General features: G+C 50.7%; 2 protein-coding genes across 2 annotated transcripts; both read left to right on the top strand.

Annotated features, from left to right (window-relative positions):
- The first annotated feature begins 1,878 nt into the window (after nucleotides 1-1,878).
- sparc (secreted protein, acidic, cysteine-rich (osteonectin)) lies at nucleotides 1,879-10,349 on the top strand. Its single transcript, XM_018733867.2, has 10 exons — nucleotides 1,879-1,975; nucleotides 6,374-6,434; nucleotides 6,607-6,633; nucleotides 7,289-7,376; nucleotides 7,943-8,064; nucleotides 8,150-8,270; nucleotides 8,581-8,714; nucleotides 8,922-9,070; nucleotides 9,142-9,290; nucleotides 9,602-10,349. Exons 2-10 carry the CDS (start codon nucleotides 6,378-6,380, stop codon nucleotides 9,628-9,630), a joined length of 876 nt encoding a protein of 291 aa, XP_018589383.2. The 5' UTR covers nucleotides 1,879-1,975; nucleotides 6,374-6,377; the 3' UTR covers nucleotides 9,631-10,349.
- A 5,933-nt stretch (nucleotides 10,350-16,282) lies between these two features.
- Nucleotides 16,283-22,180, top strand: g3bp1 (GTPase activating protein (SH3 domain) binding protein 1). The gene is made up of 12 exons (XM_029257667.1): nucleotides 16,283-16,512; nucleotides 17,527-17,643; nucleotides 17,943-18,024; nucleotides 18,139-18,312; nucleotides 18,857-18,947; nucleotides 19,048-19,141; nucleotides 19,313-19,529; nucleotides 20,184-20,285; nucleotides 20,368-20,488; nucleotides 20,950-21,075; nucleotides 21,163-21,272; nucleotides 21,394-22,180. The coding sequence occupies exons 2-12, from the start codon at nucleotides 17,549-17,551 to the stop codon at nucleotides 21,622-21,624; spliced, it is 1,443 nt and encodes a 480-aa protein (XP_029113500.1). The 5' UTR covers nucleotides 16,283-16,512; nucleotides 17,527-17,548; the 3' UTR covers nucleotides 21,625-22,180.
- The last annotated feature ends 4,483 nt before the right edge of the window (nucleotides 22,181-26,663 follow it).

Raw genomic sequence — 26,663 nt, forward strand, 5'->3', positions numbered from 1 at the left:
GGGTTTTTTTTTAAACCCCACCCCCCCACACACACCCCACCCCCTCACCCCAGCCCGCTTGTCTCATCCAGATGTTTTCCTCCTTACTCGTCTGCACACCACAGACAGGCATGAGCAATCCATCGCTGATAAAGCTCCCCGAGTCAGAGCACAGGCCAAGCTGCAGTCTAGGGTCCATGTGGTCTGGCGCTCCGAGGAAGGGGTTGGGGTCCATTCCTGGGATCCTGACCCGACGTCAGGATGAAGGTATCCGGAGCCCTCAAGTTCTTGGAGTCACAACTGCACTGTGGGAGATCGAGCTCTGTGATTTCGACCGCATTTTTAAGAGCTGTCGTTGTCGGGCAGCAGAGAGCTCTGTAGTTAAGGATACGATCTCGAACCTCAAGGCGGTTGGGACAAGTCCCAGGCGAGGATCTGACGCCATAATCTGAGACAAACTGGTCCAGAACAACAACCGAAAAACATGCAAAAAGTTTCCTAATAAATGTGTCCTTTATTAAAACATGGAAGGTATTGAATCTGAACGGTAGGTGACGCTGAGCTACCTTTGACCCCCAACATTCAATGAGGGAATCGAACCAGCGGCCTGAGAGTTTCCTTCAGGTCCACCTGGGATGGGGTTGCCATGGAGACAGTGAGAGCTCCTGAAAATAAACCATACATTTGTGTGAAAATGTTGGGTCCCGCCCCACTGTGCCATGTGACGGAGACCCCCCCCCCCAGCCCACGGTGAGGAAGCTGACAGAAAGCAACACGTAGGCGCTGTGGTCGAAGCCCCTTGTTGGAAAACCCGACAAAGAGCCAGCGAGGAGCAGGAGACCGTGCCTGACTTCTGCTTCCTTCCTTACACACATGTCCTAAATCATAATTCATATTGCATCCACACACGTTCGCACCCTCTGATATCATCATCAGGAACGTTCTGGAATTCCACAGAAACTCGCATTGAAAACAGCAGAATTCATAGAGCTGTCAGCAGAAATGAGCAAAACTAAAAGGGACCACAGAAGTGACGTTTTGATGTTACAGTATATAGCATAATAGAGTGAAATATGAATATGGACTGTATCAGCGGCACGGTGGCACGGCAAGTAGCACTGCTGTCTCACAGGGTCCTGGTGATGCGAGAGGACATGGGTTCCATCCCCGCTCAGTCTGTGTGGAGTTTGCATGTTCTCTACGTGGGTTTCTTCCAGGTGCTCTGGTTTCCTCCCATGCTCCAAAGACATGCTGTTCAGGTTCACCCATAGCGTGTGAGTGCCAGAGAGAGAGAGCGTGTGTTCCACTGATGTATGGATGAGTGACAGTGTAAGTAGTGTATCTAGCAGTATAAGTTATTTCAAGAGTTTATTGTCATGTGTCCAGTAAACAGCTGGTTACACCAGACAATGAAATTCTTACTCTGTAAATCCTCTCAGCAGCCTACGACATAAATTTTAAGGACAGAAGGAAAGAAAGAACACAGATGACAAATTTACAAAAATTACTATTAGTGCAAAAAGTTACCGTGGTGAATAAGGTGTGTGGGCTGATAACACTACATAGAGTTCGTTGGAAGTCGCTTTGGAGAAACGTGCCTGATAGATAAATAAAATAAACACACAGAGGGGCCTGTGAAGGATCTTGGAGTCTTTGTTATAACTGCTCATTTCTACATATCCATGTAGCTATAACTGCATCCTGTGTGTCACGTTGCGCTGCTGTGTGTGAATTAATAACGTATCATCCTGCAGTGCCCTATCCTGTGAAACACACACGCACACACAGGGGAAGCTCCAGCCCTTGTGGATGTGGGCTTGGAGAGAGTTAACTCTAGGACCCACCCCTGCGTCGGCCCCTCGGCGCCGGTGGGCCGTCCCCCCCGATAATGCCTTGTGCAGGATCCTGCGGCGGCGGCGCTACATTCTCCTGGGCCACAGACAGCAGAGGAGAAGCAGCACAGGGACCGTCGCCTGCAGCGCTCAACATACCTGAGGTAAGGGGACCCGAGCCGACCCGAGCCGAGCCGAGCCGACCCGCCCGCCCGCGTGGGATCGGATCCGAGGGCAGAGCGGGGGGCCTCGCACTTCTCCCAAAACTCCGCAAAAAGCATCCGCTGCTCACCGGTGGAAATGGCATTTCAAATGCATGAAACTCCAGCGCGCTGTGAAATGATGGCGTTTTCGGGTTTACGCCTCTTTCAGGACCGAACTTCATCGGTAGTTATGGAGAAACACTCGTGTAACGTTCCACTGAGGACATGAGGACTGCGCCTCTTCGTCTTCGTGAAGTCACATTCATTCCCTACTGTCAAGCGCTTCGAGCTGCTGCCTTTGCACCCAAAGGTCGCAGGTTCGAATCCCACTTGCAGGTGTAGTACCCTTGAGCAAGGTACTTACCCTAAATCGCTCCAGTAAAATTACCCAGCTGTAGGAGTGGGTAAATAGTTGTAAGTAGCTGAACAGTCTAAGTTTCCCTGGAGAAAAGTGGCAGATGACTGAATAAAGGAAAATATAGGCATCGTATAATATATATAATTTGTATCGCTCTGTGTCCATGTAGTGGGCAGCAGTGATGTGGTGCTGTTGTCGAAATGCTCGAGAGGAAAGTGCTCAGCAGTGCTGGACTCAATCTTTTCTTTCCACTGACCTCATGTATTTTGATTTTAAGTTGTTGTAAAAAGAGAAGAGTGTAGAAATGTGGCTGGGGTTGTGGGGTCGGTGGGGGGGGGGCTGTCTGGGGCTCCGTCCACAGCATCTGGAGACAACAGTGCGGAAAGACAACGCTGGGGTTCGAGTGCCACATAGGCAGCGGGGGAGGGGCTGGGAAGGGATGGCCTGGGGGGGGGGGGCAGAAAGAAAGCCGTCCCATTCGAACAGACCCCTCCCAGTCGCATGCACCCGAGGAATGTGTGTCGCCATGGCAACGGGGGGGGGGGGGGCGATGTCTACAGATGTCGTCCCCCAAAAGAGCAGCAGACCTCCAAACGGGGACGGTGTGTGACGTCTCAGCTCGTTATTTTCCTCCGTCTACATTTTCATGAGCCGTCACTGTACTGCTTGTTTTCACATCCACTGCCTGTTTTCCTCCTGCACTGGCTTTACCATGTTTTACCATTTCACGGAAAGGACATTCTGGCTCGTTTAAAGCTGAAGGCCTCCATCAAAAACTTTGAAACCGATGTAGAATCCCCGACCCGCTTCTCTCTGAGCGTCTCTGTAGCTCTCCTTGGGCCAGGGTCCAGGGTTCGAACAGGCGAAGGCTTGAGCAGCTCGCCTCAAAGGGGTTTTGTGCACCGCGGAGCCTCAGCGGAGCCTTGGAAAAGGGGTTTTAATCCCATTCTGTATGAGTGAGAGAGCCTCTGTGGCGACACCACTGCTGTGGGGCCCCGGGGCCAGCCAGCGGACCTAAAAAGGGACCATGGAAGGGTCCGGAATGCCAGGCAACCCGAAACAAAAAGTCATCTGGGGCAGGAAGGAGCCCTCGGCCAAGACGCCCCCAGATGGCCGAAGGAAGGAAGAAGCTCTGAAAACGAAAAGAACGACTCGACTGCGCAGGCAGAGATTAGATGAATCATCTGAAGGGGGAAGGGTGGAGGAAGGAGGGGGGCAGCAGGGGGCGCACTGCATTGAGAACTGCCGTCCTGTTCTCAAAAGTTCCAGGTTCGAATCCCACTGCCTGCTGCAGAACCCTTGATCGAGGTACTGACCCTGAACTGTCAGTAAAAGTTACCGTGCTGCATAAATGGGGTGAATCAGTAAAAATCTCTGTCCCAAGTGTGTCCCCGTCACTCAAAAGCCCTGAAAAAGAGGCTGCGGGAAGGTGGGGGAGGGACTTTCAAAGGTCAAGCGACTCCGGGCTCGTCTTACACAGACCGCCCCACGCATTCAGTGCCCTCTGGCTCTTTCCGGGGGTCTGACTGACAGCCCTTCTCTCCCTGCGCGGGGGATCATGTTCCCTTTGTCTGTGTGCCCTCCGCACCCCCCAGCCCCCTCCTGCCCCACATCGAACCTTGGACTCCTTTGCCCTTTACTCCTTTATTGCCTGCTGCCCCCCCCCCACACACACACGCACACGCCCCCCAAGTCAGAAAATGCCGTTGTCCCTCGGAGGACCCGCACGCACCTTCATGGGCTCCACCATCCATGAAGTCCTGCGTGAATTTGAGGGGGCAGCTCGGGGGGGGTTGCCGTTTCCATTCGACATCATCCATTCATGGGAGAATACACATAGTTTTCCCACCGAAACACATCTCACACACTCGGCATCGCATCCCGTCGACCTTCCTTCCTTCTGCGATTTAAAGCGGTTAAAGCATCCGGGGACCAGCAAAGGCCCAGTGTGCCTGTACAGCAGAGCGCCACCATATGGATGGGCAGGAACAGTGTCTCGTCGTGTGCTACTGGGTGTTACACTGCATTACAGTGTAACATGGTGAATCGGTGTATCAGGATGAATTACACTGAGTTACACTGCGATCAAGTGTATCATGGTATATTACAGTGTAAAGTGGTGAATTACACTGTGTCCAAGTGCATTACCTCATGCCACGTTTACAGCCTGACCGTACTCTACTGCAGAAGAAGCTCCCAGTGGAAATTTTCTGAAACGAAGCCCAGAGCAGGGGATAGCAGGGGACGGTGAAGGGGAAACACGGTACACTGTAAACTTTTACACAACTTTGTGTGAAAATTTCACTTCTTTTTACTACACCCTGGTGCAGCTGGTTACTGCAAAATTCAAACATCAGCAATAGGCACATATGTGCATATATCCAAAATCACGGAACAGCAACAACAACAACAATAATAATAATAATAATCGTCGTCGTCATCGTCGTCCCAAGAATGTAGTTTGCTCATCTGCGACTCTCCAGGTGATCTCATCTCTCCAGGTTCCCAGCATAATGGAACGGAATTTAGTCCCGACACCTGAGTAAAAGGTCAGGAGGTCAGAGGTCAATCGTAGGAGTCCAGAGGTCAGATGTGTTCAGGGCTGCAGGGCATCTAAGGAACACGATGCTCTCGTCTCTGATGGACCTTCAGAGGATCAAAACCCGGCATCCCGAGGAGCCACTGGGCCACCAATGTACGTTTCACAAAATCTCACAGATGTGAGGTTGGCGATTGGCGGAGAGCCGATTCATTCGATATTCGCGATTCGTCATCATTGGAACACGGCTGCACATCCCAACAGCTCCGTGCAGCTGCATGGAAATAGCTCGTCGTCAAATAACCGCTGTCACGCCGCACAGCTCCGGGCGTCCCGCTCCTTTGACGCCACCGCCGCTCGGTGTTTTCCGGAACTTTCTTCACGGTGAAAAGATCCATTCACTGCGCTGAAGCGGCCCGGAGTACGAGAGCGTCCCGCCCGGCGCCGCCGGACTGGAAACCTTGGTGTGACAAAGCGATTTTGACTTGCGCAGCGCAGACTGCGGGGCCCAGATGGTTTCTCACCTGCAGGGGGCGCCGTCTCCACCATCCTCCCGCCTCCCATCCTCTGTCGTTTAGATATTTGGCTCGACAAAAACGTCTCTACCCGCCTGGAGGAGAATAACAGCCCTCGTGGTCCGAAGGAGGAGGAGGAGCAGGTAGAGCGCCGCCCGTTGGAGGAACCCCTCATCACAGAAAGAAGGCGGAACTGGGAACAGCCTGGATTCCTGTCCGACGCACACCTTGTTCTCGATCTGTTGGGCGTGCCCCTCGAACCTGTTCCTCCAAGCCTGGACGTGCCCCACAGTTCAGACTCTGTCCAGAAGAAGAACGGAATTGAAGCCGAGGTTGAAGCCCCTGCATGTGGATTTGAACCCACAGGGTCCCGGTTGGTCACGACCTGCTCTTTCCCGCCCGGGGTATTTCTACCGCGGTGCTCAGCCAAGCCCTCAGCCCATCGAAGGCACCCCTCGGGCCTTGGGCTTCAGCAGGCCTGTGAAAACATCTGAGAGACGTGAGGGAAAGTTCAGCGTCCGGGTTCCACGCGGTCAGACTGGAGCGGGACCGGACGTGCAGGCAGCGAGGCGGCGAGCGGCCGGAACCCGGAGCGCAGGACCTGTACACACATACACACACGTTCCACTCTAACTGGACACAATTACACAGACGCAGCCCGTGTGTTTTCCCACTGCACGGTATAAAAATACATCATTGAATTTGTTTAAAGGAGATACAATATTTTGGGTTTCGCCGCACAGTTTGCGCCACGTGTTCGGAAGTCACCGGAACACGGGCCGCGACGTGTCGGAACCGACACGAAGGCGGCGGATCCCGAGAAGCTTCCGCCTCGAGATCCGACGCCTCTCTGTGCTGCGGAGTGGAGCCGCTGCCGTGTGTGTTGCGTGTGTTCTGTGTGCTGGTGTGTGTGCGCCGCGTGACGACCGTGTCTCGTCTCTCATCAGGACCATGAGGGTGTGGATCGTCTTCCTGCTGTGCCTGGCTGGCAAAGCCCTGACCGCACCGGTGAGTGGAAGGATCCACTGACCCACAGTGGGGGCTGGCGGTCGGGGCGGGGGGTTACAATCCTCGTTACTTCATGCGTAATTCTTTAATAAATCATTTCGATGCTCTGAGAGCCGACGGCGGTGAACACGGACACGGCTGCTAACATGTCTTCTCATCTTTTCAATTTCAGGCTGAAGAGGAGCCAGTTGTGGAGGAGGCAAGTAGGAGTGTGTGTGTGTGTGTGTGTGTGTGTGTGTGTGTGTGTGTGTGTGTGTGTGTGTGTGTGTGCGCGTGCGTGAGTGGGCTTTCGGCTTCCTGGCTGCACATGATTGGCTGTCAATGTGTAAATATGAATAGTATGATAATTAAGGATAAGCTGCAGCAGATCTGGCATGTCCACACACACACACACACACACACACACACACACACACACACACACACACACAGAGGTTCGTGGGAAATGCCACAAGGCAAGTGCCAGGACACTCCAAGTGCTCCCTTTTCCGAGTCCGTTCCCAGGCCCCCACCAGCTCCAGCCCCAGCGCGAGTTCCCCCCTCATGCGAACGCTCCTGTTTCCTGCTCTGGAAAATTCCAGGCATGTGCTGGACGCCTCGTGCAGCCAAAAGAGCAGCCGCTGTGTTTTCATTAGTGGACGGGCAGTCGGTCCTCGCGCTCGAGCAGATCTGTGACCCAGACAAAGGTCTGTCAGGCGTGGTCCAAGGCCATGGGCTGAACGCGGAGCCTCCGAACGGCATGCCCACACGCACACGCACACACACGCACACACACACACTCCGCCCCCACCTCCCATCTATGTGACACCTGACCAAACAGGGTCTGATGGTATTTGTGTACTTGTCTTCTCCAGGATCTGGAGGTGGGCACCAACCCAGTGCAGGTGGAGACCGGCGAGTTCGACGAGGCCATCGAAGTCGTGGAGGATGTAGTTGCCGAGAGTGAGTCCCTGTGCCGCGCCGGGGCCTTGTGTTCCCTCAGGGATGTCAGCGCCGCTGTCTTCCTGGGATATCGGTTCATGTTCCCTGGGGATATCAGCACTTCAACAGCAGCAGGAGCTTCCCCCTGTGCATTAATAATAATAATAATAATAATAATAATAATAATAATAATAATAATAATAATACACGAAAAGGCATCAGGCTCCAGTTAGAAACTGTTGAAGGAGCTGTTTTCCAGAGATCTTGGTAGGAGTGACATAAACCCCAGTAAAACTGCAGTAATGAAAGACTGCGCCGAGTTAAAAAAGGACAGTAATAATTATGTTCTTTAGTGGGCCGTGCGGTTCCGGGACAGCGGTCCTGCACGGTCGCTGCTTTAATCACAGCCTCTCACTGGGCAGCAGCTGGTGAGATGTTTGTATTCCACACATGCACACACAGTCACACACACACACACAGAGGCTGTCTCTGTCCCAGAGGTTTCCGGTTGCACACAGAACCGTGCGATCATCCCCGGAGCGGGCGGAACGCGACCCGCCTTTCACTGTACTCTGCTCCACACACAGATCCCTGCCTGAACCACCACTGTAAGAAGGGAAAGGTGTGTGAGGTCGACGACAGCAACACGCCCATGTGCGTCTGCCAGGACCCCTCCACCTGCCCCACCTCCGCCGGGGAGTTCGAGCACGTGGGTACCGTCACAGCGTGGCACGCGGGTTCCGTACCGTGATTTTTTAGACTCAAATTGACACCTTGCACGGTCCTGCCCTCAGGTGTGTGGCACTGACAACAAGACCTACGACTCCTCCTGCCACTTCTTCGCCTCCAAGTGCGCCCTGGAGGGCACCAAGAAGGGCCACAAGCTGCACCTGGACTACATTGGGCCCTGCAAATGTGAGTGGGGTCTGTCCGCCGGGGGAGGTGGGGTTGGGGGGGTCCGACTAGGGAAAGGTGGCTGAGCGTCTCTCTCCCGCTCCTGGGTGAGGTCCAGCCCGCGGACGCTCTGAACACGTGACCGGAATGGGCCACAGAGTGTGAGGAAAGCATGAGACAGCACTTTAGGGTCCAGCGAGCCACGAGCCATATGTGGGGGGATGTCTTAATGGGAAGGGTGAAGGATAGGTTGGCGGGAGCGGTCGCGGCAACCCGACCGTCCTCAGTCCTGGGTGCCTACGGTCCGCTCCAATGTGCGCTCTTGTTGCAGACATCGCTCCCTGCCTGGACAACGAGCTCAGCGAGTTCCCGCTGCGCATGAGGGACTGGCTCAAGAATGTGCTGGTGACCCTGTACGAGCGCGACGAGGACCACAACCTGCTGACCGAGAAGCAGAAGCTCAAGGTGAGTGGGTCGGGCCGCGTGCTCCTCACCCTTCGGGCTCCTGCGGGTGCACCCTGAACTCGTCCCGCAGTGCGCTCGAGACCGCGCTCCTTCGAGACACGCTCCGCAGAGCTGCGGGCCCCGCCGATGTTGCACGGCTACCGTGTCTCGGTGCTCCCTGACCGCACGTCAAGGTCCACCCCGACGTCTCGCTGCTCTCGCTCGCAGGTCAAGAAGATCTATGAGAACGAGAAGAGGCTGCAGGCCGGAGAGCACTCCCTGGACCTGCTGGCCCACGACTTTGAGAAGAACTACAACATGTACATCTTCCCCGTGCACTGGCAGTTCGGCCAGCTGGACCAGCACCCCGTCGACGGGTACGTCCCTCCCGCCAAACCTTCGCTCCGTCACCCATAATGCACTTGGGCTGACATCTGCTCCGATGCAGGTACCTGTCCCACACCGAGCTGGCTCCCCTGCGCGCTCCTCTCATCCCCATGGAGCATTGCACCACCCGCTTCTTCGAGCAGTGCGACGCCGACGCCGACAAGTACATCGCCCTCGAGGAGTGGGCCACCTGCTTCGGCATCAAAGAGCGTGAGTCGCTGCACCGCCACCGCCGTCCTCGCGGTTCTGCCGTACCGCGATTCCTCTTTGGCACCCACTGGGTCACAAGTGACTCGTAACGCATTGAACAGAGACAGCAGGTGGTGCAGTTATCAGAACTAGCGCTGCATTCCACCGCCGCATCTTAACATGAGGCCAATGAAGACGTCCCGCCAAACACACCTCCCCATTTTTTCAATATGGTGAAAATTATCCAGGTGTGGGTAATAATGATTAGATTGCTGTGCAAAGGGACTGCTGGTGAGAAACATTGCTCAGTGCGTCACTCTCTTGTTTTGCAGAGGACATCGACAAGGACCTCATCTTCTAAACGTCGCTCACGGGAGACTCCTCCTCTGTCCAGATGAGGCGCTAACCCTAAATTAAAGTGGCAATAACGGTGCTAATCCTTTTCTTTAACAGCCTACCTATACCACTAAAAATGTAAAACAGCAAAAAAAAAAAAATTGTGCACACTTCCAAACTAACTTTCACGATGAGACGAGCTTTCAACGCTTTCTTACTTGCTTGTGCCAGTTGAGGGAGGACGCGAGGGGCGTGGCCACTGCGGATGGGGCGTGGTCACTACAGAACTGGGCGGGACTGGGCGGGGCAGGGTGGGGCAGGGCGGGGCTTGGTGGCTCAGCTCTGCTGCAGGAACGCGTTTGTTCTCGAGCAGCGATGTACTTAGTGACGAGGCTTCTTCAAAAACCTGAAAATCTGGAACGGAATCAGGGCTTGATATAAATTCCTATTTGGCATCAATGAGTCAAAAATGTACAATTAAAAGAAAGTTTCTTAATAAATGTTCCTTTTTCTTGCTTTTATAACCTTTAAGTGTTTTTTTTTTGTCTTTTGGTGGTGGGTTAACGTTTGCCGTTTTCTGTTTTATTGGACTCAAGTGTAGGCCTGCGTGTCCGGAGGGCTGTTGGTGTGTCTTTCTGTTTTTTTGGCTCCATGTTGCGCAGACGGGCGAAATGTTTGCTGTTCTGGAAAATGAATGAATGGATGAATAAAAGGAGACGGTGTTGGAACCACAAGAGAAGCGAATCTCGCCGGCTGAGACTTTTCTCTCGCTCCTCATGTTCACTCGCCGTTCGTGCCCTGAACACCTGCCTTTAATAAAATCTCTTTTTGGACAAATAACTTGGCATGAATCATACATCTGCACATGCTGAACAGATTGTTCAAAATTTATGGCCTCATGCCATGGCGACAGCACTCTGCACATCCTGAATGCGATTACTAAATTCACATTAACTAAACATACAAAAGTCATATGAAACAAATTATGGAAATATGCGACATAATAGCTTGTATTTAAGAGGAAGGACACCTTCGCAAATATTCCCGTTTATCATGATAGAAATATGTGCATCATGTTAACGTTACTAAAATGGAATTTATCAGACGATGCCATGGCCCATGGGTTGCTCGTTTCATGGCATCGATCCTTTACAGTTCAAAATGTTTTTCTCTTTATAATAAAATCTGGAGATACTTTGAACAGAAAGGTTATTTTTAATTTTAGTGCTAAGGATTCTGCGAGATTTATCAAAACTGACACCATGTCATTTTAACCCATAAACAGGAGCAGATGTTACTTACTGTTTTGGAAGTGACTGTATTTAATTAAAAAGATATGTATATTTCAGCTTCACGCTTACTAAGAATATTCATATCCTCCCGTTTTTAGCCAGGAAGCAGTACTTCCTTGTATTTCTTTAAGCTTACTGTAATTTCTCAACTGGTCCAATGAGTTTTCATATTTGTACTTATACCCACAACATTTTCCAAAAACACTGACTAAAACATTTTATTAAAAAAAAGAAAGCCTTTCTTTTCTTTAACAAAGTCAAAAGGAGCAGCGATTTTCAGTTATTATTCTGACTGCCGTCACCTGACGGACTGAAAGGCAAGTGGGCAAAACATGGTATATACCTATCAAAAAGGCAAAAACACTACCTTCAGTAAAATAAATGGATGGATATCCTTCACAGTATGTGCTAAATTACTATAACAATTATTAATAAAGTAGTAGTAGTAGTAATAATAATAGTAATAATAATAATAATAATAATTCCGAAAAAGGATAATTATTATTAATGATAGGTGCTAAAGCTTGTCTTCTGCTGCTGGTACAACGATCTGTCAGCAAATGTGACAGTCGGCAGCATTTAAGTTTCGATGTAATTTCTAACAAACATTAATCAAAAATGTATAATAGGGATTAAATGTCATGTATGAATGTGATCAAAATGTGAAGCCCGTCAATGTAAAATGTGAGGAGAGCGAAAAGCACAGCAAAGCTCTCCACACGACTTATGGAAAGTGGCTCAGAGGCACAGATATTACAGTTATAATGAGCGCAATGGCACCAACACGTTATTGCGCTTATTGTAATAGCGCACGAGACCGAAAAGAGCGCACCGGTGACATAAAGAGATCGTCGTAACTCCGTGGGGGGCCGGGAGGCGGGGGGGGGGGTGTTTGCGTGGGCACGGAGATTCTCGGTTCTGGGTCCGTTGTGGTGGAACGACCTCCCCCCGTCACTCAAAACTGCTGAATCCCTGTCAACATTTAAAAAAGGGTCTTAAAACTCATCTATTCCGGACTCACTTCGCCCATCAACTCTTAAGTTCATGTGAGGTATAAATGTTCATACTCGGATCAGTCTTTTACAGAGACACTCCTGCAATGTAACGTAAATGTTTATACACATGGCAAAAAAAAAAAAAATACTTAGGAAGGTGATTAGGAATCGGCGATATTCTGGTAAAGTTTTATGCAGCTACTTGTGTGATGAACGTTGGTGTCTATGCCTATGGTGAAGGAAACAAACTAACCGTAAGAGTCACACATGAACGATCTTCACTGTCTCTCTTTCTCCTAATGTAATGAATACATTGTTGTATTTTCTATGAGATGTACGTCGCTTTGGAGAAAACTGTGACCTAAATGAATAAAGTGAATGTAAATGTAACTGTTTCGGGCCCTGTCTGCAGCCGGGAGCCTCCTAACCCTCTTACCCTGCTGTTACCCTGTTACCAGCTGCACCTTCACAGCCCAACAGCGTATCCAGCCGCACAGTGAGAGCGGCAGTGAGAAGTAAAGGCCCCGCCCACACACTCTCCACACCACGCCTACGCCTCTTTGTGGCCCCGCCCACACCCGTGTGCAGCCCCGCCCCCTGACCCGCCCCCAGCGCTGTTACTGTATCAAAGGGAGATAGCAGAGAGAGAAATATGTGCGCCAGCTGCCTCTGCTGTATGTGCGCGTGCATACACACACACACACACACACACACACACACACACACACCCGACAGGCAACCGGGCTCTTCAGCTGGTCTTTCCACAGCGTTTGAAGCTCCTTGGTGACTTCTGAGCACCATGTTGCCTCTCTCCGTGTTCACACACAGCCTTCACACACAGCGTGCACATGTTCACACAAACACCAGCGTGTTCACAGTCTAGTGTGTGTCTACTGGCCTCCACAATAAATGGCCTCCGTGACAATGAAAGGTGTGTGATGGAGTGGCGCTCCCTCCGGGGCGGACCCTGCCTGACACACCCTAGGCTTCAAGGACGAGTTCTGAGCCACGGCGACCCAGCACTAGACAAACGGTTACTGATGATGGGTGGATGGACAGGTGATCAATGAAAAATGAAAACAAATACAGTGATGGGTAATAGATCAATCTGCTGAGTTTGTTCAGTTCAAACACAGTAAACTGACCGCTGCGCTGAGGAGCAACTGACTCCATCCACTGAACGGTTAAAGAAGAACTGAAAGTGAGCAGGTTGCACAAACTTTATCGTGATTTCACTGCTGATAACACACAACTTTACCATGTTTTCCCTGTTAATGACACACACCTGGCCAAACCTCAGGCCTCCTCTCCATTTTCCCTTCCACTGTATATCATATATCTGCAGCTTACTGAAGAACATCTTTCTGTAGCAGCAGTGGAAACGGAAAGAGCCCGAGGTACGGAGATGAGCCCCGGCAAGTGGACGTGAATCAATGACCCATCACTTCACAGAAAACAATCACATCAGGAAAATATATGAACTGAAAATAGGTTCAGCACATTTACTGAAAAACAGATCAGACAATGCTATTAAGAGACAGGTAGTTTGTGATTTACCGAAATTTATTAGACACTTTTATCAAAAGCAACTTCTAACCAGCTCTATGTAGTGTTACCAGTCCACACACCTCATTCATCATGGTGACTTACACTGCTAGATACACTACTTACACTGGGTCACTCATCCATACATCACTGGAACACACTCTCTCTCTCTGTCACTCGCACACTATGGGGGAACATGAACAGTATGTCTTCAGGGTGTGGGAGGAAACCAGAGCAAACCCACAGAGACACAAGGGGAACTTGCAAACTCCACACAGACTGAGCAGGGATCAAACCCACATCCTCTTGCACCACATAGGTTCTCTAAGACAGCAGCATTACTTGCTGTGCCACCATGCCGCTGATACAGCTTAACTGTAGCCAGAAGGCCAAGAAGAGTCCCGCTGATTTCAGACGACAGGCTGCAGCGTCCTCTGGTGGCAGAGCCGCCGCACTACGGGACCAAGCCTCCCCACATCCGCTGGGCCCGAGACCCAGACTGACGAGCTGAGCGAACCTCCTCCTCTCCTCGGGGCTGCGCTCAACTCGTTGTGAAGGGTGCGAGACACAGCAGCAGAATTTCAACAAACAAGGGCCCTGGCTGTTTTAAAAGGAATTGTAAAAAATTTGTTTTTTCCGTGAGCTGACAGCACAGCAGCAAGAAAACATAGGCTGTCAGTCCACAGCAAAGGCTCCGCTTGGGAACTGAGGATCCACAATGTGTCCAGCTTACACTCTGAGCCTCCTCGGCAGAAGACGATGCCGTGCACCGTGAGGCTTATACACACCACAGTGAAGTCCCTCCCGGAAAGATATTTTATTGCAGTGACTCTCAGCGAAAAAAATGAAGTGAGATGTTTGTTGGAGAAAACAGATAGTCTGCAAATGGTAATGTCAACAAAACAGAGAGATTTCATAGCATCACTGGTCCTTAGAGCCTGTCCTGGGTGTATCCCCTCCCCTCTGGCCCTGCGTCCTGCGTTGCCAGGTTAGGCTCCGGTTTGCCGCGACCCAGCTCAGGATTAGCGGTTTCTACCTCTGTGTGTGTGTGTGTGTGGTCCTTAGTGCCAAGGGTCCCATGTCCAAATCTGTCTCTCCGAATATGTTGTTAAACTGTAGAAGAGAGTGTAGTGGAATGGTGGTACAGGAAGCAGCGCTGTTGTCTCACAGCGCCTCGGCGGTACAAGAGCCTGTGGGTTCAGTCCTCAGTCTGCGTGGAGTTTGCATGTTCTCCCTATGTATGCATGGGTTTCCTCCCACACTTCAAAGACATGCTGTTCAGGTTCCCCCATAGTGTGTGAGTGACAGAGAGAGAGAGTGTGTTCCACTGATTTATGGATGAGTGACCCAGTGTAAATGGTGTACCTAGCAGTATAAGTCACCATGGTGAATAAGGTGAGTGGGCTGATAACACTACATAGAGTTCGTTGGAAGTTGTTTTGGAGAAAAGTGTCTGCTAAGTGAATAAATGTAATGTGTTTCAAACCTTTACAACCACTGAAGATTGTTTTTTTTCATTTTTTATCACACTGATATGCTAATGGTACAAAGTGAATAGATACTCATGAGGCTCAGAGTCCCTCATTTTATTATCCCTTCATCTTGATCCTGTTCAGTTTTGTTCTGCATGTTTTAAAGGGCAACGGATTGTCCTGGACAGCCATCGTGTTCCTGGGGGACACATTCTTCATCATCCCACTGGTTTTACTGGACATGGACAGAGGACCTAACCTCCCCACAGTTATTCCACTGTCTGGAACATTAGCGTCCAGCATTTACAGAGAGATTAACATATTGACGGAGTCAGAGTGGGGCGCGACTGATGACGTTGCTTGGAAATCAAAGCAAAAGATAGACATTTTGACAAGAAAGCTCTTAGTGAGCTGATTTATTTCAGCACAATGCCAGCATGGAGCAGTCGAAATTGGCGGTAAATTCACTAAGCAGCTGCTTTCAAATATTTTTAAAAAACAGATACTCAGATATTTTGTCTTTCAATAGTTTAGCCACAAAAAACAATAACGATACCGAGCGGGACCTTCGATATGGTTCGGCCTTCTCGCATTTCCACCGGGCCTAACAGTTTTACTCCTCAAAGTCTCTGCTAGCTGTGAGAGGAAGGGCCTCATTTGAGCCCGAGTGCAAAGAAAGGCACTTTAATTGCATTTTCGGAGACAGTTTTGGACACGGGACCCTCGTCCAGCAGCGCCGTGCCTGCTCCCTGGGGGGAACCAGACCCTCGGCCACACCGTCGTTCGCACGGACTCTGCGCTGAGAGCCAGCGATGCTACTAAAGCTCCGTGATTTGTTACAGTTGCCATTTGCAGACTGTCCTCTCCAACAGACACCCTTTCCTGTCAGTGATCTCATTTTATTATTTTTTTGTGTTGGTAGTGACCTTAGGCGCTGGGAATCACCAGCTCTTTGCATCTACTTTCTTTTGCATTATTGCGCATGCGCGGTACAGGGCGCCACGCCTGTCTTCCGCGAGCGTCGAGTGCGTCGGAATGGTTTAAAGTGTTTTTGAATAGATACAGAACGGAAACTTTATATCGAAGTAATGTTCGCTAGCCCCGGTGTGGCTGTTGGGGTTAGATGGTGCAAACAAGCCCAGTGGGAGACGATAAACATACAAAACATTAAACGCTCATCTCACACTCCTGTGAGTAAGAAGAGTAACTAGTGCGGAAGGGCAGATTTCGGATATCAACGTGCTTTCGTCACTCCGATACGTAAATCCTTCCGACGTCTTCACCGTGCGCTGTCGTTGGTTGAAGCTTCTCTCGGGACCACAGCCTGCTTCGTTCCCACCAATACGACTTTACATTTTTATGACGCATACAGTAACTACTGGCTTGATATTCCACTTGGCTTCGAGCTCCGTGTCTGATTGGTGGAGAAGACTTTTTCGCGTGTTCGGATTGGTTTGAAGAAAGCATTGATAACAGATCTGTTAGGTTGCGCCTCCTGTATAACTGAAGCCGGTTGAGCACGCTGTGAGGCCCCGGAATACAGTAATCTTACCGACTGGAGGTCGCGGCTGAATTGTAACCCATATCGAATTTTCCCACCCAGGTAAGGTATTTATTAGTACATTTGATTAGGAGTTATTGATTAGATTAGTAATCATACTAGATTACTGTATTTTATTCATCATACACGGTGACAAAAAGTTGAGCTGTGCCCAGCCCGTTTACGCAACTCTGACGAAGATTGCTCGTTAATTACTTGACGTAGGCACTTTATTAAACAATTTATTAATAGAAAATTATTCAATTGTATAATTGTGAGGTAAAATTGACGCGGCTTGGGCGCCTCGTCGTGCTCTTGAGTCTTGTTCGCCCCGCGTTCGAGTCCATGTTTTCGGACTTCTTGGGCGAATTACCGTCGAAATTCCTCCTTTTCAGGACTGCATAATTCGCTTTTATTAGTTGATTTCGTTAACAGTTTTTTATTTAAACTGAAACTCGGTTCGGTGGTTCTATTTTTAGCGTCGCGAGCAGCCGGCACGTGCTTTCTTTTTCCCCCTCTCTTCCGGCGCGCCGACATTTTGGACCCGCGCGCCGCGGCATTGCACGCTCCCGCGGCCCAGTTGTGCTTCTTCGCTCGCCTTTTCTCGGACCCCCGACTTCCACTTGGCTCTTTTGCTATCGACTCGTCGTGTGTGGGGTGTGGAGACGGCACGTTTCCCCACCGTTCCCCCACTCGGGGCCTCTAGACGCCGCCCGCGCGCGCACCCCCGGCGTCTCCCCACGTGCGGAGCGCTTTCCGCACGACGAGCTCCGCCGCGCGCTTTCTGTCGAGTCCTTCCTGTTGGTTCCACCTGATCCGCTTTTTAGAGATTCCCGCCCCGCCCCGCAATCAACAGAAATGTCTTTGTGGCCCTTGCAGTCCCCACGAGGGGCAGTGATCACACGCTGAGGGCTGTGGGAGTTGAAGGGTACAGCAGGCCGGGTGCGCGCTCCTACAGGACAGATGGCGCAGGTGGAACTCCCCGCCCCACCCGTCTGCCAGCCAGGATAATCCACGCTTGTGAGCGTCGTCCCAATATGGCGTGACTCCTCTCCTCTCCTCTCCTGTGACTTGCAGCTCGAACCCGTTGACCAAAGAAATGGTGATGGAGAAGCCCAGTGCCCAGCTCGTGGGGCGGGAGTTTGTGCGACAGTACTACACCCTGCTGAACCAGGCGCCCGACTACCTGCACAGGTGAGCACGCACACCCATCCGCTCCTGTCTCTTAGCGACTCCACCAAGCGCTTGTCATTTTTACTGAAATTAATTGCGGTGAATTCTAACTGTCTCGCGTTGGTCGAGGTTGGATTCGAACCTGTGGTGGTTCTAACTGCTGCGCCACCGACTGTACGTTTCTGTGCATTTCTTCAAGTCCAATTATGCTAATTCAGTGTATTTCCGCTTCCTGTGCGGGAAAGCATCAGCTACGTGAATACATGTAAATAAATGTTTGCTTTCACTCCTGCTAGAAGGCCCTTTGTTTATGTGTGCAGATTCTACGGTAAGAACTCGTCTTATGTGCACGGAGGGCTGGACAGCAACGGGAAGCCCGCGGAGGCCGTCTACGGCCAGGCTGTAAGCACCCACACCTTCGGTCTCATTTGCCTTAATCTCTGCTGTCTTTTGTGTCTGCCCCATGTTGAGCTTTATAACACCCATCCTCCTCCCTCTGAATCGTCCCCTTTGCAGGAGATCCACAAGAAAGTGATGGCGCTGGGTTTTCGGGATTGCCACACCAAGATCCGGCACGTGGACGCCCATGCCACGCTGAGCGAGGGGGTTGTGGTGCAGGTGCTGGGCGAGCTGTCCAACAACATGCAGCCCATGAGGAAGTTCCAGCAGACCTTTGTTCTTGCTCCTGAGGTATGTCTGGATGGTGGGGGTGAGGGTGTCCATCTTACGTTGCGGACTTTTTGCACAATTGAGGGTTAATATTTACTTGTTCAGCTGACTTGTTCCTTTAAAGCAACTTGCAGTGTTAAACTACTTACACTAATTTACCCATTTATACAGCGGGGTAATTTTACTGGAGAAATTTAGGCTAAGTACCTTGCTCAAGGGTATCCTGCAACCTTTGAATCCAACCACAGTGCTGCCAACTGTACCACAAAAAGGCACCTTAACTTCGCAGCCTTTGCTTTTGTTTTCTGTTAACTTCTCAAAACCTTCAGGTGATCTGGATGCTGACGGATCCTTATTTCCCCTCAGTTGTTTTTTCCCGCATCCATTTTGGTGTAAAACTGCTTTACGTGGTTCTTCCAGAGCCTGCGGGTGGTGTGGCATTGAGCAGGAGTGCTGCTCGCCGTGGGCAGGAAGTGTCTGGTGTGTCACCCGCAGCGTGTGAGGTGAGGTGCGGGCAGTCCCTCAGCGGCCCCTCTGATCCATCGCTCTGTGAACTCTCTTCCAGGGAACCGTAGCGAACAAATTCTACGTCCACAATGACATCTTTCGCTACCAGGATGAGGTTTTCGGAGACTCTGACTCCGAACCTCCCGAAGGTGAGAAGACGTGGCGCTCCCTGGGCAGAACTGCTTTGCCTCGCGGTCGCTGTGCCCCCTAGAGGTTGATGTCGAGTCCCTGTGTGTTTGTGTCTCGCAGAGTCTGACGAGGACGTGGAGGAACTGGAGGAGCGGGTCAACTCGCCTGAGGCTGCTCAGGAGGAATCTGCAGAGTTCTACCAGCAGACGCCATGGTAACGGGTCCGCTTGTGTACCCAGGAGGGGGCGGGATCTGAACCCAAATGACAGCTGTGACCTCTGCTGCGAGGGGCTCCGCTTGCGTTTAAAGCGTGACCCAAGCAGTGGGAGAACCACGTCAGTGTGCGGAGGCACAACTCGGGCTAAAGCTCGCTGCACTGTTACAGCACGGAGCCGGAGGAGGTGGTCGTGACCCCCGAGCCTGAGGCAGAACCGGAACCGCAGCAAGAGGCAGAACCGCAGGCGGAGGCTGAACCGGTTGTGGTGGAGGCGAAACAGGAGCCGGAGGCGGTGCCAGAAACGCATGCTGAGGAGCAGGGGGAGAAGCGCCCTCCCTCGCCTGCTCCTGCAGATCCCTCGCCCGTGGTGCCAGAGGAGACCCGGGTAAGGCCCCCCCCCCCCCCCCCCCCACCCGTACGGCAAATGGCCCTTCTAAAATAGACCTCAATTCACCGGGTCTATTTTTAACCTCTGCATGCAGCTGAAATGAAAGTGTGACGTTCCCCTGCGCCAGTGGTGTCCTTTTCCGCAGGACTTGTCTAAATCAGTTTCGCATTTGTGTTTGAACTTTACACTTTGATCCTTGTTGAAACCACCTTAAGACAGAAATGGGCCATTTCAGATGCCCAAACGCAATGGGGAGGAATTGTTGTCCGGGGGCTGTGTTTGGAGTGCCGTCGAACGGTCTGCGGGGCGCCTCCCTGCACTCCACATTCATGCGGCGCTTCGGAAGGGAAACTTGCACACGTTAATGTGTGTGTGATATGAACACCATGTTCTAGCGTGGAGATCCGTCTTGTGACGGCATTACGAGGCTGACCTGACAGTGCTTTCCGGCTCTCGGATGCTCGAGGCCCCTAATTGCGTTAAGGACGCTTTAAAGCTCTTTAACAGCTCGGCCATTGCATGCGAGGCAACCCGCGCGCACCGGATTAGTGCTGCCGCCGCCAAATTTCTCCACTTTGCCCAAAGGTGAAAGTATGGCTTTCGTTTTTGTTCCGGTGCCTCACGTGTTCAACTTTCCTTTCCGGCCTCCAGCCTTTCTCCTGGGCCTCCGTCACCAGTAAGAACCTTCCTCCGGGTGGAGTGGTCCCGGCGTCCGGCGTGCCACCGCATGTGGTTAAAGCCCAGACCTCGCAGGTATGTTCATGTGATCTGGGATGCGTTACCTGTCTGCTAAGCTGCGACCTGCTGTTGCTTCACCGTGTTTGTTGTGCCGCAGCCGCGCATCGAAGTGAAGACAGAAACGCAGAGCGCGGCACAGAGGCCCCAGAGAGAACAGCGACAGCGGGAGCAGCCGAGGCCGGGACCCCCAGTGGCCCACAGGGGCCCTCGCTCTGGAGGTAGCGGCTCCCACTTGCGTTGCTCGCTCTATTCACTGCCAACTGGACATCGTTAGGATTTCCGGAGTAACCTTCACTGCAAAGTGTCTGTGGACGTAAAGCTGTTGCTTGAAATTTACCATGGTTTTCCTCTAGGTGTGCAGTAAGTGCTCTGTCTACAAATATACTGTACATGGGCACTTGTTGGGTTCTCTGCATGAAGCTCACCCTAGTGGCCACCAAGTGTGTAATGTTTGTGCCTGGACAGTGTCTGTGTACCACTTAGTGTGGAAATACCGGTTAGGGTGGTGGTGGTGGGTGGTGGGGGGGCATGGTTCATGGGAAACACTGACACTGTGTTTTATGAAGCTGCTCAGATGCACCTTTTGGTGGCAGCAGTGGGTAGATGGTGCAGTGTGACTTGTAGGGGAGGGTGTGTTCCCCACTGACGCTCTGCTGCTCGTGTCCTGACATCCTGACAGCGCGGGAAGGCGAGCAGGGCGATTCGGAGGGGCGCCGCACCGTCCGCTACCCCGACAGCCAGCAGCTCTTTGTCGGCAACGTGCCCCATGACGTGGACAGGGCCGAACTCAAGGAGTTCTTCGAACGTGAGTTGCGCTGGTTGCACCGGTGGTGTTTTGGTGTCATCTGGTGGCTCGAGTCTCATGTGTGATCTTTGCTCCCCCTCCCTCCAGAGTATGGCACCGTGCTAGAGCTGCGCATTAACAGCGGGGGCAAGCTGCCCAACTTCGGTTTCGTCGTGTTTGACGATTCGGAGCCCGTGCAGAAGATCCTCAGCAACAGGGTGCGGCTGCACTGCTTTTCTTTTAAGGCGACGAGGCGGAACCTGGGGTGTCTTCGCTGCGTGTGAGACATGACCCCAGAAAGCCCTGGTGCTCACATCCTGCTCTCTGCTTCCTTTCCAGCCCATTAAGTTCCGTGGCGACGTGCGCCTCAACGTGGAGGAGAAGAAAACCAGATCGGCCCGAGAGGGGGACAGACGAGATGCTCGTTCTCGGGGCCCCGGTGGTCCACGCGACAGACTCGGAGGTGTTAGGGGCCCACCTTCCCGCGGGGCCATGACCCAGAAGCCCAGTTTCGGTGCTGGGAAGGGTTCCGGTTCTGGAGATGCCCGTTTCACCGGACAGCGCCAGTAACTATCTGGTGCTCGCTACTACTGAAGCCCACGAATCTGAGCGTCGCAGTGGTCCCTCGGCGTGGGGCCCCACCCACCCCCTTGGGGCTCTGTACATACTCTCTCCTTTCAATCTGGACTCCTCCTCTTCCTCTTCCACTCTTTTTTTTTTTTTTTTTTTTAAGTTCTGAATTTATTTGTGGTGGTAATAATGGGGACAAAAGCTACTTGAAAGAAACTCGGACTGATTTGAGCGCCGCTTCCCGTTTCTCGGAGCAACGTGTTCCACTCCTTGGGCAACTGTTTCGCTGTCGAGCGCCGCCCCTCACGAGTCATATGGGCGCCGTTTCGCTTGCAGTCACTGCTCTGCTAAACCGTGGTAAACCGTCTGACAAGCAGTATTGTGGGAGCTGAGCGACGACAGAACCAAATAGAACTTTGTTTTTGTAAACCCACGGCGTTGGATTCTCAGTTAGGTCTCCTGCAGAAGTTGTTGGTTTTTGTAAAAACTAATTGTTGTGCCTTCTATTTATCCCATTCCAGTCATGTACAAATAAAGTGTAGATTTGCTTTGACAATCGTTTTTGTTTCTTTCTTGTCGCTCTGAAGCCGGTGTTCTTGGGGCCGCTCTTAACCAGCACGCTGGCTCTGTGCATTGGGATCTCAGCTTTTGACGATATGTTCTCCAGGTTCTTTTTCCCTCCAGTTACTCGTGTCCTAGAATTTATTTTATATAACCAAACTGACCTGTGTCTACTTGCCTACATTGTAGTGAAGGGAACGCAAAGATTGTTGCTGCTTTAACGCAACATGTGTTTAGTGCCAGCTGGAAGCATGTGGGGTAACTGCCTACTTTCAGCTCACTTCCAATGTTCTGCTCTAGTCTGCTGTTGCCGAGTGTCACTGCCCTGTGAGTAGGGGTTTACAGAGAGGCCAGTGTTGATTGAAGCTAATGGAAAATATGAAGTGTGTGTGTGTGTGTGTGTGTGTGTGTGTGTGTAAAAGTCTTGAATACAGCTACATATACGCTGCTCAAAAAAATTAAAGGAACACTTTTTAATCAGAGTATAGCATCAAGTCAATTCAACTCCTGGGATATTGATCTGGTCAGTTAAGTAGCAGAGGGGGTTGTTAATCAGTTTCAGCTGCTTTGGTGTTAATGAAATTAACAACAGGTGCACTAGAGGGGCAACAATGAGACGACCCCCAAAACAGAAATGGTTTTACAGGTGGAGGCCACTGACATTTTTCCCCCTCATCTTTTCTGACTGTTTTTCACTAGTTTTGCATTTGGCTAGGGTCAGTGTCACTACCAGTAGCATGAGGCGATACCTGGACCCTACAGAGGTTGCACAGGCAGTCCAACTCCTCTAGCATGGCACCTTAATACGTGCCATTGCCAGAAGGTTTGCTGTGTCTCCCAGCACAGTCTCAAGAGTATGGAGGAGATTCCAGGAGACAGGCGGTTACTCTAGGAGAGCCGGAGAGGGCCGTAGAAGGTCCTTAACCCATCAGCAGGACCGTTATCTGCTCCTTTGTGCAAGGAGGAACAGGATGAGCGCTGCTAGAGCCCTACAGAATGACCTCCAGCAGGCCACTGGTGTGAATGTCTCTGACCAAACAATCAGAAACAGACTTCATGAGGGTGGCCTGAGGGCCCGACGTCCTCTAGTGGGCCCTGTGCTCACGGCACGGCACCGTGGAGCTCGATCGGCATTTGCCATAGAACACCAGAATTGGCAGGTCCGCCACTGGCGCCCTGTGCTTTTCACAGGTGAGAGCAGGTTCACCCTGAGCACATGTGACAGATGTGAAAGGGTCCGGAGAAGCCGTGGAGAACGTTATGCTGCCTGTAACATCGTTCAGCATGACCGGTTTGGTGGTGGGTCAGTGATGGTCTGGGGAGGCATATCCATGGAGGGACACACAGACCTTTACAGGCTAGACAATGGCACCCTGACTGCCATTAGGTATCGGGATGAAATCCTTGGACCCCTTGTCAGACCCTACGCTGGTGCAGTGGGTCCTGGGTTCCTCCTGGTGCACGACAATGCCTGGCCTCATGTGGCGAGAGTATGCAGGCAGTTCCTGGAGGATGAAGGAATTGATACCATTGAATGGCCTGCACTGTCGCCTGACCTAAATCCAATAGAACACCTCTGGGACATTATGTTTCGGTCCATCCGACGCGGCCAGGTTGCACCTCAGACTGTCCAGGAGCTCAGTGATGCAGTGGTCCAGATGTGGGAGGGAATACCCCAGGACACCATCGGTCGTTTCATTAGGCGCACGCCCCGACGTTGTCAGGCATGCATACAAGCACGTGGGGGCCATACAAACTACTGAGTACCATTTTGAGTTGCTGCAATGAAATTTCAGCAAAATGGACTAGCCTACCGCATCATTTTTTCACTTTGATTTCCGGGGTGTCCTTGAATTCAGCCCTCTGTAGGTTGATCATTTTCATTTCCATCAAACGATGTGGCATCCTTTCGTTCCTAACACATTACCCAGTCCATATTAGCATAGATATCCAGCATGATTTTTTTTCCCCCATTGAGATTTGATGTGTTTTCAAAGTGTTCCTTTAATTTTTTTGAGCAGTGTATATCTCTTCAACTGTGCCTCTATTTTTTCATTATTATGCGAGGAATCAATTCCTGTTGGAGTCTTAGCAGTCCTGAAGAAAGGGATGACTTCCTGGCATAAAGCAGGAAAATATGAATTTTTGACACTTTTTTTTTTTTTCCACCCCCCCCAAAAAAGGCAAACATTTTCTTAAGCGCTAAAGCGGCTCTTTGGTTTTGTGTCGCCAGCCTGTAATGGTGTGATTTCGGAAGGGAAGCCGAAAACAGTCACGCGTAATGATCCACGACGCTTCATGGGTTGCTGTCATTTCTGTGTTTATCTGGCATTTTCCTCCAAACCTTCTGCAGCACAAAGCTACCTGGCCTGATTGACCCGTTTGTACCGCAGTGTAAGGGCCTTAAGAGCACTAGAGCACTATAGCAGGGGGAGGATGTGAATCTTGACCTTCCAGTCCAAATGCTCATGAGTTACATAATCTATTTTATGCAGGATATTTACAAGTGAAGTTTGAAGGAACATCAGGTCTACAGCTGTCAGGACAACGGTGCCGCCTTTGACGCTGATGCTTTCGTCCAAGTCGAGGTTTGCTCGGAAGCTGTCTTTCCTGACCTTTGACCTCTTCCGTCTCCCGGTTCCCCTTCCGGCTGAGATGTTAATTAGGCTTAATATGGCTCTGCTGGCATTCAGTCGTTTGTTAATCTGTTCTTCCCTCTTAATTCAAGTCTCATACAGAGTAGCCTCTTGCCTTCACAGGGAGTTCTTGACCGGTACAGATTCATGTCGGCGTGACTGAAAAACGTCCTCAGTTAACGCATTTGCGTTTCCAGGCTTTTCATTTTGTTGTATTTTGATTTGTTCATGGTTTTTAAAAAATTTTGCTGTACTTTGCCTTAAATGGAAATGACCGGTAATCTCTGCCAAGGAGGGATGAAGCCCCCAGTCAAATTGGTTACGGCGTGCGGCAGCTTCCGGAAGGAAATGGACCGAAAGCGGGTCATTTAACGAGGCGTCCCACATCTGGTGAACACCGTCCGCAGGAGTCGCAGCCGCTGGACCGCAGCCTCGCCTCGCCTCGCCTCGCCTCCCTTTGCTTATTTTCACGGTTTGGTCCCAAGGGGGCGCTTTACCGGGCCACGGGTCCCGCCGCCTCGCTCGTATCGGCGGTCCGCGCTGCAGTCGGAGATGCGCCGCGAGGGAAAACGCACGCTGCTCTCCGCTGGCGACAGGCGTTGGCGTACAGCGTGCGTACAGCGTGCGTTTGCGTGCGAACCGGCTCCTCGCTGAGCCAGGAAGTCTGTTCGTAACTTGATTTGTTCATAACTCCAAAGTTACTTTTACTGCTACGTGACCATGATTACAAGGTGCAGACATTCGTTAAATGATGGACGGGTTTGGTTCTGTAAAGATCTCAGACGTAGCTATAATAAATAAAATGAATATTAAAAAACTTTTTAATTAACTTTGCGCCGCTGTGCCAGATTGACATCCCACCCAGGACGTACCGTAGTGCTGCGCCCCGTGTTTCTGGATAGGCTCCAGACCACCGCGACCCAAACTTGGATAACAGTTATCAACTTGCGGGGGTGATTTATATTTGTCTATTCGTATTTCTCAGTAATTTGAAATTAGTTAAAAATTTAAGATCAAACTTAGATAAATAAAGGAAAATGTCCTGTAAGAGTTTTTATTTATTGTCTCTCTATCCGAAACATGCAGATGCTCATCCCTGAATGAACCGTGTGACGTATTTTTATTGTCGCTTAGGGATAAAAATGACTTTGGAGATAAAAACAAAATGAGTTTGGGCCGAATATAAATTGCCCGTAATTAAAATACCAGGAATTTACCGCTGAGAAGTCAGTGGGCACGTTGTTTCCCTTCCCCATAAAACAAATGTTATGTTTGTTATTCTTTACGTACAACCATGCAGCTCGGATGCGTTCGCTTCCTTATCGACTCTCGTTTGGATTTATTTATTTGTTTGTTTATTTGAATGAATACAGTCTAGGGCGATGATTTATTCTCAGTGTTTTTAATCTATTAAGATTACACAGGTCTCGTTGAACTGAGCAACAGAAAACAAAGGTCCAACTGCAGTCACCTGCACAGTTCTCAGAAACAGCTAAGGGATTATTTTTTTCAGAAAACCTTTAATTATAATTCGAATAGGCATTATGACATATTTCAATAAATATTCAGTTATATACAGAGAGAGCAGAAATTTTACATTCCTTTTTTTTTTCTGCAAATTGCTCACATTTTTTCTTTTTTTTTTTTTGTACAAGCCAAAAATATCTGCCAGGTTTTAAATATTCTATCCATGCAAAATATTAAGTGTTTCCCAGATTTATAAAGACAAACGAAGAATAAAAAGGAAGTCTCCTTTATTACGGCAATTTGCGAATGAACATCATCATGTGCACCGTGTGCCGACACACAACGTGAGCGAACAGAAGGACAAAATTAAGGCCG

This window comes from Scleropages formosus, chromosome 13, assembly GCF_900964775.1.
Source record: "Scleropages formosus chromosome 13, fSclFor1.1, whole genome shotgun sequence".
Taxonomy (NCBI): domain Eukaryota; kingdom Metazoa; phylum Chordata; class Actinopteri; order Osteoglossiformes; family Osteoglossidae; genus Scleropages; species Scleropages formosus.